At 42.0% G+C, this 12,205-nt stretch overlaps 1 protein-coding gene across 1 annotated transcript in view; it reads right to left on the reverse strand.

The window, feature by feature from the left end:
* Window positions 1–10,053, reverse strand: part of BMPR2 (bone morphogenetic protein receptor type 2) — a 196,554-nt gene extending 186,501 nt beyond the window's left edge. The window contains exon 1 of the mRNA XM_007469179.1: window positions 9,432–10,053. Within this exon, the coding sequence (XP_007469241.1) occupies window positions 9,432–9,507 (76 nt within the window). The 5' untranslated portion in view covers window positions 9,508–10,053. The remainder of the gene's footprint in view (window positions 1–9,431) is intronic.
* Window positions 10,054–12,205: the final 2,152 nt, after the last annotated feature.

A 12,205-nucleotide genomic window follows, 5' to 3' on the forward strand; every position in this document is an offset into this window, starting at 1 on the left:
GAATTTAGTAATTAAAAGACAATTTGCCTATATAAGAAGCAGTAGAGTGCAACAGTTTAGAGCATGAGCTGCCTGTGTCTATATTCCCCCTCTATCACTTATTAGCTATGTTGTCATGGGCAAGTTTCTTAATTTTTCTGTGCCTAAAACTCCTCATCTGTAAATGGGGATAATACATAAGAGACTCTACCTTCTTATTATTATTGAGTTAATATATGTACAACACAAAGAATAGTTCCAGGTGGTTTAAATCATCTATACGTTAAAAAAAAACAAACCTATAGACTCATCTACTGTAAGACAGAATAAAGGCTTTTCTAAGGTAACACAAAACCCAGACGTCAAAAAGGAAAAGATAGGGCTTCCCTCGTGGCACAGTGGTTGAGAGTCCGCCTGCCGATGCAGAGGACATGGGTTCGTGCCCCGGTCCAGGAAGATCCCACATGCCGTGTAGCGGCTGGTCCCGTGAGCCATGGCCGCTGAGCCTGTGCGTCCGGAGCCTGTGCTCCGCAGTGGGAGAGACCACAACAGTGAGAGGCCCACGTACCGCAAAAAAAAAAAAAAAAAAAAAAAAAAAGAAAAGATAAACGATTCTAATTGCATAAAATCATTCTTTTATATTAATATCACCTTCAAACCAATAAGAAAAAGAAACAAATCATAGGGCTTCCCTGGTGGCTCAGTGGTTGAGAGTCTGCGTGCCGATGCAGGGGACACGGGTTCGTGCCCCGGTCCGGGAAGATCCCACATGCCGTGTAGCGGCTGGTCCCGTGAGCCATGGCCGCTGAGCCTGTGCGTCCGGAGCCTGTGCTCCGCAGTGGGAGAGACCACAACAGTGAGAGGCCCACGTACCGCAAAAAAAAAAAAAAAAAAGAAACAAACAAACAAATCATTAGGAAAATTAATCTGATACCTGAACAGGTAATTGAGAGAAATGCAAGTGGCCTGTAATCATACAAAAAGAAGCTTGGCTTCACTAATAATTAAAGCACTGCAAACTGAAACAAAATACAATGCTTTTGCTTTGGCAACAATTGAAAACATTGATATTATACAATATTTGGAAAAGGTATAAGAAAGTGGAAATTCGGATATACTACTGGGGGAAATGAAAACTAGCACAATCTTTTGTGGGGAAATTTGAAAATTCATATCCAAATTTTAAAATGTGCAAACTTTCAACAAATGATTTTACTTCCAGAACTATCCTGCATGAATAATCACAAAAATCTGTGTATTACATAGTACGTAATGATTCTACCTTTGTCTAAAAAAACAAATTCTAGTTATACCCAGATGTTTATTTATAGTACATACAAAAAAAAAGTATGAAAGATTATACACCAAACTACTAACAATGGTTACATCTAGGGAATGGGATTATAGAAAAAGTAAAGAGGGAATGGGTCTTTTTATTTTCTGTACTTCATTATCACCTAAAAATTTTTTTAATGATTCTGTGTTACAACTTTAGGATTCTAAAAAACAAAGATTCTTTTAAAGAAATAAAGTCTAGAAGCAAAAACAAGTCTTAAAATACAAAGCAAAGTCAATACAAGTTTATCTTACTACTTCCTACAGTCACTACTGGTGCTGTTTGCTAAATTCCTTTTGTAGATACTTGGAAAGATCACATTTCCTAGAGGCTGGGAGAGACCATGAGACTAAATAGTGAGTCTTCTACTTATACTACTTATTAGTAGTATAAGTAGAAGTAGAAGCAGCCTATTAGCTGCTTAGTGTACAAATTTGACTTAGTACAAATCCAAGAGTACTGTCTTGCTCTTAAAAGGACTTAGCAAGAATCAGTAAAACTGAATTTCTCGAGCTTCCCTGGTGGCGCAGTGGTTGAGAGTCTGTCTGCCGATGCAGGGGACACGGGTTCCTGCCCCGGTCCGGGAAGATCCCACATGCCGCGGAGCGGCTGGGCCCGTGAGCCGTGGCCGCTGAACCTGCGCGTCCGGAGCCTGTGCTCCACAACGGGAGAGGCCACAGCAGTGAGAGCCCTGCGAACCGAAAAAAAAAAAAAAAACTGAATTTCTCATAAACCTAAGTAAATGGACAAAATAATGATTCCTAGAGAAGTGCTGGATAAATGGAAAAAGTTGGTGATAAAGGCTAAAGTGAATTTAGTTTAACATTCTTGATAACATTTCATCAAGCTAACACTGGTTTAGCAAAAGGAAAAAATAATTAAATATCCCAGAAAAGTTATCTCCCACAAAAAAAACTGTTTCCATAAGTAACATGAATAAATTCATTTTCTGACATCATTTGACTGTTCTTAATCTTGCCTTTCTTGTCACCATGATATGGCCCTTTGGGTAGTGACTAAATATAAAAAGTTACTCTTCACACTAGACTGGCCCCTAGGGGTTCTAATCACTAACAACAGATGGAAACACAAAATTTATCCTCCACTAAGTATGTCATCATCTCTCTTCTGATCTAACTGGTGTTCCTTTCCAAAACTTAAGCTTTGAATCTTCTATGAAAATTTTTATTATCCACCAACATTTGAATGCTATACTCCAAACCAAAACTGAAAATAATCTGCTGTCATTTATAGCAAAATAAGAAATCATAACTAAGAAGTAGTTCAGTCTAGGCAATTATTCCTGAATGATTAAAATGCCAGTAAATTTTCAGATGCTTGAAATATTCCAAGTATTTTATACCTGCAGGCTAACACTATATATATTACATTAATGCTTTGCTTTGAAGGTATAATAGACTTCATTTACTCATCTGTAAAATAAGGAAAAAATAATAGTAGTGATCAGTCTATTTAGAGGATAATGAGATAACACAGTAAATATGTAAGGCATTTAGTGGATATAGTAAAGGCTTAAGAAATATTCATGTCTCCTCCCTTACTCCCCTAATACAGATTTACTCACTAACTGTAGCCACTATCAAATTATATAAAGTATCTTAAATCTAACCTCTTTTAAAACATTTGATTTTCTGAATTTTTACTTCTTTGTAAAGTTAAAAGCACAATAAAAGTTGAACAAGACAGAGGTCAGCAGATACAGCCATAAGTAGTAGGGGCCAGATTGTGTAGGATATTTTAAATGATTTGAGACTGAGTGAGATTCTGAGATTCTGATTGTGATTCTGAGTGACATGGAGAGGCATCAGAGTTTTAAACAGAAAAAAGTGATGATCTGACTTAAGTTTGAGAAGGGTGACTAAGGATACTATACTGAAAAGTTAATGTAATAAAGCAAGTGTTAGAGAAAACAAAAGTTACTGAAAAGCTACAAGTGAGAGAAGATGGCTTTTAGATTAACATGGTAGCAGTGGAGGTGGTAAGTAGTCAGACTAGATATATTTTTAAGGTAGAGTCAAGAATTTTTTCTATCAGACTGGATGTGAGTGTGGGGAAAAAAAAAATGAAGAGACAGGATATATTCAATTTTGGGCCTGAACAACTAGAATGACAGAACTGCCATTTGCTGAGTTGGGTAAGACTACAGGAGGAACAGGCCTACAGAAGAAGCTCAGGAGGTCAGTTTTGGATACGCTAAGTTTGAGATGACTATCAGACATCTAAGTAGAGATGCAGAATACTCACTCAGCTGGCTACACGCAACTTTATTTCAAGGAAAGAAGTTTAGGATGGGAATAAATTTGAAACTTTTCAGCCTCTAGATGTTATTTTTAAAGCCATGAAACTGGATGAGATCACCAAAGGAGTAAGTGTAGACAGAGAAAAGGACCAAGGACTTAGTCCTGGGACAACATACCATTTAGAGGTGAGGGACATAAGGAAGAACTATCAAAGGAGATAGAGAGGCAGAAGGAAAACCAAGAGTGTGGTATCTTAGAACACAAATGAAGGAAGTGTTTCAAGGAGGAAAAAAAAATGATCAAACTGAGTCATGCTGCTGATAGATCAAGATGAGAATACAGAAATAAACCAAAACACAAGAAGGACATGTGCACAAAATATTCAATATGGTACTCTTTATCAAGAGAAGAAAACCAAGACAAGCTAAACATCTCCTAACAGGAATCAAGTAAATACTAACAAATACACTCAATGGAATATTACACAGTTACTGTTTGTGACACATTATTCCATGTTTAAAAGTTTGAAATGTAGAGACTTCCCTGGTGGTCCAATGGTTAAGACTCCATACTCCCAATGCAGGGGGCACGGATTCGATCCCTGGTTGGGGAACTAAGACCCCACATGCCACATGGCATGGCCCAAAAAACAGTCTGAAATATAATTAATAAATTATACAATCACACCCACACAAAAATATACACACCTTTATTTAAAAGTTAGAAGTAAATACACCAAAATAAAACACAGTGTTGGAGTTATGGGATTAACAGTATTTTCTCTTTACTTTTCAAAGAAAAACAAAAATACAAAAACAAAGCTTTCCCTAAAAGGTTGGCCTAGAGTGTCTATTACAATTATATAGCTTGGTTCATAGACTATTCTTGTCTACAAAGGCAAAGACTGAAGAAAGATCAATAATGTTGGGAAAAGTCAACTATTTCCTCATTTAAATGAAAGAAAAGAACTAGGGGTTTGGATTATTGGATACATACACATATATACATATATGTAAATGACACACTATGTCCTTTGTTCAGTCATGTTTTGCTCTAAATCACGCTATTTTGCACTTAAATTGCTGGGACAGAATGAAGGTATATTATTAAGTATATTTTTGACACTGAAATTTTTAAGGGAAAACTGTCTTGAAAGATAAACGAGAAGACCTCCTGGCGTTAACAAACTGAAATTTCTCAATGCCATCTGCATCTAGCCTTCCAGATACAGATGAGGAATTGCCAGAAAGAGATATGTGTGCACAAGATCCTTCTATTCCCCCAAACATCCAGCTCCATCTAAAACTATTATAGCTAATACCTCTGGCACAATACTTTATCATGTTCCATAATTCTTCCATCAAGTCCACAGTCAACACTTTTAAGGTGAGAATGATTACACAAATTTTGTATTATAGCTTGATAATACGTGTAATGAAGTTTAAGTGTTATTTAATATGCTCAAGGCAAGGTTGATGGACAGTGTTGGACACTGGGACTCTAGGTATGTATGTAAACTTTTACATTAGCTCTTCTGGTAATAATTCCCCTAACATCTTATTGCTATGTAACTTGTCATATCATACAGACTCTTAAAGGCATGCCATAGTAGAAAACTTGTACCTTACTTCTACCAGTTCCTTACAAAGAATTTCTTTAAAGAGAATTTATTTGAGGGGACTTCCTTGGTGGCGCAGTGGTTAAGATCCGCCTGCCAATGCAGAGGACACGGGTTTGAACCCTGGTCCAGGAAGATCCCACATGCCGTGGAGCAACTAAGCCCGTGCACCACAACTACTGAGCCTGTGCTCTAGAACCTGCGAGCCACAACTACTGAGCCCACGTGCCACAACTACTGAAGCCCATGCATCTAGAGCCTGTGTTCCACAACAAAGAGAAGCCACCGCAATAAGAAGCCCGCACACCACAACGAAGAGTAGCCCCCCCTCGCTGCAGCTAGAGAGAAAACCCACACGCAGCAACAAAGACCCAACGCAGTCAAAAATAAATAAATAAATTTATTTTTTAAAAAAAGAATGAAATAACGCCACTTGCAGCAACATGGATAGACCTAGAGGTTATCATACTAAGTGAAGTAAGTCAGAAAGAGAAAGACAAATATATGATAACACTTACACGTGGAATATGAAATAGGATGCAAATGAACTTAGTTACAAAACAGAAACAGACTCATAGAAAACTTATGGTTACCAAAGGGGAAAGGCAGTGGGGGAGGGATAAATTAGGATTTGGGGATTAGCAGACACAAACTACTATATATAAAATAGATAAAACAACAAAGTCCTACTGTATAGCACAGGAACTATATTCAATATTCTGTAATAAACCATAATGGAAAAGAATATGAAAAGGAATGCATATATGTAAAACTGAATCACTTTGCTGTACATCAAAAACTAACACAACATTGTAAATCAACTATACTTCAGTTAAAAAAAAAAGTGATATGGCCAGTTATAAAATTAACTGATTTATACTGACTTCACTCTGTACCTTTTATAGTTAGAATTTACCCACCAGAGACCAATATTCAACTTCTTCTCTTTCACTGTTAAAGAAAGTTAGCCTTTAATGAAGGAAAGCTAGAATAAACATCTCTCCCCACATTTCACACACACACTAATACCAATAGCACCACTACAGCAACCCACATGCCACGATAGCTTTTGTAGACACTGTGTGTGTTCCTGAAGAGATGTATGTAAAACTGAAATCCAGTCAAGTGAATTATTTCAAATGCAGGAAGAATCAACTGACATTGACTAGGTAGAATCAGCTGACATGGGTGACAACTGAGCCATGGACACATGTGAGCCAGCCAAGGAGAAAAAGGTTTATGACATGATGCAGGACGCTGAATTCCTTCAGTGTCCTGGAGAAGCTTGCAGGTAGGGATCCCAATGAGACCATTCGAAATACCATGGGCTCCCTGGCCTCCCAGGCCAAGAAGGATGCCAAGAAGGACAAGAAGGATGAACACAAGAACTAAGACTGGAGGGAAATGAGTAGCAGAGTCTGCTCATTGGGCAGCATATGGTGGGGCAGGATATAGGATTAGATATGTTATCTGTAACCACTACAACCTAAATAAAAAGCTTGGCAACTTTTTTTTTCAAAAAAAATTTTTTTAAACAGAAGCTAATCTTTAAATAAGTATTACATTATATTGTATACTTTTATTAAAATTAAGAATTCATGGGACTTCCCTGGTGGTCCAGTGGGTAAGACTCCCTGCTCCCAATGCAGGGGGCCCGGGTTCGATGCCTGGTCCAGGAACTAGATCCCACATACCACAACGAAGATCTCAAGGGCTGCAACTAAGACCCGGCGCAGCCTAAATAAATATTTTTTTTAAAAAAGAACAAGTTCAGCTTCATGCCCCTGTTCCAGACCATAAAAAAAAAAAAAAAGAAAAAAAAAAGAAATCATTTATAAACCAAACAAGCACATATTTTTTATAAATTCTAATTTTTGCATACTAACTGTTCTTAGAATTAAGGAATCCAAGAACTAAATAGAGTAAGTGGGAAAGAGGGACTCAAAAGAAATACAGGATTATCCACGACCCCATAGAGATGTGATATCAGTCTTCCAGTATTATTTTCCTGTTCAGCTGTACCATTTGCACATGTCTAGTTACATCACTGCATCTATATAACCCAAATTCACACAAGCCCTCTCTAGCCACCTTGCACTTAATGAAACTGCTCTAGCCACTCCAATATTAGGCAAACTCTTACACATTTAGAACCATGACATTTGCGCAACCAGTGCTCTACCAAGATCCTGTCAAGGGTCCTTGCTTCTTTTCAAAGGCTAATCTGGTGAAGACACTAACTCTCTCATGTTCCCAATTAGAGTGAGAAGTTGTTGTCATCATTAATGTGATAGGTAAGGGAACAGACTGTAATTCTAGCTCCACAATTTACTGACTGTGTGGTGAGTTATCTAAATTCTCTATAATTCACTCACTCTACAAAAGGAGCATAACTGAACCTGGAGTAAAGAACTGTCATGAGAATCAAATGAGAAAATACATGTAAAGCTATTAGGACAGTTGCTGGCGCAGAGCAAGCACTCAATAACTACTATTATTATTATTGTTACAGCTCTGAAATCCAATTTCACAAATTTTGGCATCTGGTGCTATGTAATAGTAAAGAAAAAGATGACTAAAATCACTTTTAAACAGTGATTACTTTAATCCATCCCTTTTAAGGGCAATTATTCTAATATTTTATTTACCAAATAGATATCAAGTTTATTTTTAAGTCAATTGTTCTTTCTCTTATCAGTTCTGATCACAAAATGATAAGCCTGTCAACAATAAATGAGAATCTATGTTCTAAAAAGGTCAAGAATAACAAAGAACACTAACAAGTCTAAGCTCTGAGATTTCTCCTCTTAGAATGACTGCTTGAACTTAACGCCTTTTACTCTCTTCATATTTTACAGGGACCACATGGCTTACTACTAGAGAACTTAAATAGCTAACAGAATATAAAGAACTCCAGAGAAAAATCATTCAGTTTTACCCCAAAATGAATTGTGATGATTAAGAATATTAAAATATCAGTGTCAAAATACATTCAATTCAGAAGTTCAAATTATGTTAACACAACTATCACAAACAGAATAGACATTAATCAACAATATCTAAAGCACAAAAGAAAGTTCAAAAATTGTTTCAGTATCTTCCCAATGCAGACTTTTTAAATGGAAATTAACACAGTCTGTGTCTAACATTGCAATGAAAAATTTACTGAAAGTGAATATTACACTTATGAAGAAAAAATAACTGGAAAGGTGTTATGTTGCCCTTTATTCATTTTTCGATGTATAATCTATTTGGCCATCCTAAACCAAATTTAAGAATTATATGTATGATTCACGCCCCAAAATTTCTAAAAGCAAATCACCAAAAGACTGCTTGAAAAGCAACTGCAAATGAAACGAGGTTTTTCCTAAGGTGTCTGAGAACTAAAATCAAAATATTCTAAGGAAAGGATGACTACCATTTCCCTTTAAGCTTCAGTAAAATGTCAAAAGAACTTCCAGGACTCAAATCTCCTAGAAGTCTGATGTGAGGTCAAAGTTGTCTCAATGACAGGAAAGTCAATAGATGCCAGATGACTAAATGAAAAGCTACCAAAAATACTTCTAAGCCCAGCAGTAATTCCAAAAGCATAATACGACTGTCCAGATTGAAAAGATGAAAATATTATTACTAACATACTTCGCAACAAAATAATACTGACGATAATAACAATTAACAATATTATACAGCATATTAAGCATCTCACAGTTCTGCCTTCCTCAACATTTATTTATTCAATTCATTCGGGGACATTTTGGAATAATGAAAGTAACATGGATTCTCAAAGAGTGATCTACATCTAAAAATAAGGTTCAAGTATACGTTCTACAGTTGATGTTCTTTTTACTGTAAACCAAATCCGCTTCTTTATATTAGAAAAAAAATCTACAGGTCTGTTTCCAAAGATCTCATAATAGTGTTCACTGGTGATTAAAATGTTATTTTTAATCCTTGCATTACCTCACAGCTAAAAATGTTAAGATACCACACCCAATGTGTCTTTTTTTTCCCCCCCGGCGCGGGTGGGGTGAGGTGGTGGGGAATACGAGATGCGGGCATTCGAAACTACACGTCAACGTGAAAGGTTAGTTCCCGGGAAGGACTGGGAAAGGCGCGCAGGTACCGGGCGATCGGCGGCCGCGTCGCGACGGGCGAGCGCAGGCCTCGGCCTCTGCAGCCTCCCTCCGCCGCCAACCGCAGGAGAAGTGGCCCTGACGCGCCACCCGGGGCTACTCACCGGCCGCAGCGCTGACCAGCAGGACGGTCCACAGCAGCGAGGGCACCCGCCGGGGCCGCCGCAGCGACGGAGTCATCCCTGGGCCAGCCAAGAAGCAGGAGAGCAGAGAAAAGAAATACGGAAAGTGAACGAGGGCGGAGAAACGCGGCCGGGAGGCTAGTCCTTGCTCTCGTCGGACTTATCCGGCCCGTATTACAATGCAGTTTGAAAGGACAAATGGCAGATGAGAGGACCGAGCTGCAGAGCTTTCATTCCGCTGCCGAAATTCCCTTCATTTCTCTCCCTTGCGGCTGCGGGTGTTCATTCGCCCAGGACAGGGTGCCTCGGCCCCCCAAAGTGAAGGCATGTCTGTGGGGAGAAGCAAGGAGACAAGAAGAAAGCCCCGCAGTTATTTCCCTCGTAGTTTCACGATATCAAAAAAATATCCAGGTCTGGGAGAAAACATATCCAGGGTGCCGAAGGGTGGGGAGCGGGGATTCGAGGAGCGCCGAGGATCAGCACAAGTTCCCGACTGCCGGGAAGGGCGAAACCGGGCGGGCGGCGGCGGCGCCCGGCGGCCCGAGGCGCATCGCCTGTGCTCCGGCAGGGCAAGATTCCTTTTAAGTTTCGCTTCGGTGCTTCCCTTACTCCGATTTCGAGCAAAGCAAATCCTCTTCCTCGACTGGATCGAAAAAGGTGCTGGCCTCCATGGACAAACCCACGGCCTTCACGCCTTCGCGGAACAATCCTACGAGGGTCCGGCAGGTCCCGGCGGGAGCGCTGAGGGGCGGTGGGAAGCGGGGGAGGGGAGGGGTCCTCAGGCTGGGCCCCGAGCTCCCCGAAACAGCGGGCGGAGGGGAGGTGCCGGGAGGCTGCCCTTTCTAGCCCTCCCGGGTGCGCTCCTCTCTCTTTCTCTTTTTTATTGCTGCCGCTCCATCTTGCCTGAGGTAAATTCCACTGTGAAAGCCTTGTCTTCTCCCGTCAATGGCTCCTCTGAGCGAATCACAACCCCCCCCTCCCGAGGAAGCCGCCGCCGCCGCCGCCGCCTCCTAGCTTTCCCGCAGCTCTAGGCTCCGGGCGGAGCTCGGGCGTCGCGGGCCGAGGGTGGGGGGCGGCGGGAGGGCGGATGTAGGTGGCTGGGGAGGGGGTGGGCAGCAAGGCGACGAGACACCCCGCGCCCCCCCGGGAAGCACTTCCAACGGCTCCGGGCAGACCAGACACAAAGGGGGGAGTCGCCGCAGCTGCCAGTCTGCGGCGCTCCCGGTCACCGGAGTCGCCCCGCCTCCGCCGCCGCCTCCGCCTCCTCCTCAGTCTCCGGCTCTTCCCGGCCCAGTCTGTCTCGGGCCCGTGGTGCAGCGCGGGCGTCGGCCGCAGCGGCGGCGGCGGCTGCGGCTGCAGCGGCGCGACAAGGCCGCACTGCGCCTGCGCGCTCGCGGCCCCGCCCGGCCCCGCCCCTCACTCCAGGGCTAACTGAGGCGGACTCCGCGGCCCCAGCGCAGCCGCTGAGGGCAGAGCACGGCGGGGCCGGCAACCCGCAATGGGCAGCACTGGCCTTTCTTCTTCACACACCTTCCAGACGTCCACGCTTGGGATTTGCGTGCTTAAGAGAGGGCGGCTGCATGTTTTGTCTAGCCTTTGGCAAACTCTTCCGAGCTCGGTGATTTAGCCTCTGACTCCTCTGGGACTCGAATAAAGCCTCGAAGGACAGAACAACCCCCTTTGTTTCTTGGGGCCCGAGCCTGCCTGTCCGTAGCCCAAAGAATTGGGAAGGACCCACCTTTCGCAGAACCGAAGACCTTGGCCTCCTCGGGCTACCCTCACTGACTCAAACAAAAGCCGGAATTTGGAAAGACCACCCCCTTATATTGATATTTTTGCTCTAATCGGTGTCCTGCTTCCCTCAAGCACCCATTACCGTAACCCTCCTTAGCTAACAGGAGTACTGAACATTTGAAAGGATGCAAAGCCAGAAAGAACTCATTCTTTTACAATTGTATTTGCTGTCCCGCTGTCTGTGCATATCTGTCTATGCAGCGCTGTTTCCACTTCGAGGGTGGGCCTTTATTCACAAAGGCTGGGGGCCTTAGGGGCTTTTTAGGGCATTTGAAAGGAAATTTGCGGTGAGGAGTCGCCGCGTCATGGTAAAGAGTGGGGTTGGGTCTACGCATCCGAGGAAAAGAGCAGGTCTTGCTGGTACAGAAGCTTCCTTTGAATCTGGAGAGGATCTGTTTAGTAGGGGTTTTTTTGAATTGCAATACCCCAAGCAACCGGGATTGGGGAAGGGACTCCTTCCCACCTCCCCCACCCCCGCCCTGAAGCTCTTACACACTCCTGAGGGATCTGGTCGACTTGGGTGGGATTTTGCTGGGGCACGAGGGAGAAGGTGACGTGCTTGGCGCCATGATCATCGGAAGTCTGGGTTTAATTCTTAGCTGCGAGGTGGAAAATCTGCGTGGGAGGGCGATTTTAGAGGTGAAGTCTAGCCTTCCCTTCTCCGTCTAAGCAGTAGGGTTATTCTGAAGACTGGTTTTGCTGGTCTTTCATTGTGGCTAAGGGCAGTTCAAAGATACCTTCAAACATACACACCTGAAGTCATACTATTTGCTTGCTTATTCAAGTCCTCTTTTATCTCTTTATCTGAACTTGATGTAAATAAATCTTCACATTCCTTACACTAGTTGCTGTTATCATACTAAATATCTTATAGGGGTTGTGGTAATACCAGCTCAGAATTCTCAGACTCTTTTTAGTGGAAATATTTTTATACTGTTTACCCTTCAGGCAGAGAGAAGTAA

This window comes from Lipotes vexillifer, unplaced genomic scaffold (genome assembly GCF_000442215.2).
Source record: "Lipotes vexillifer unplaced genomic scaffold, Lipotes_vexillifer_v1.1 scaffold259, whole genome shotgun sequence".
NCBI classification, from domain to species: Eukaryota; Metazoa; Chordata; class Mammalia; order Artiodactyla; family Lipotidae; genus Lipotes; species Lipotes vexillifer.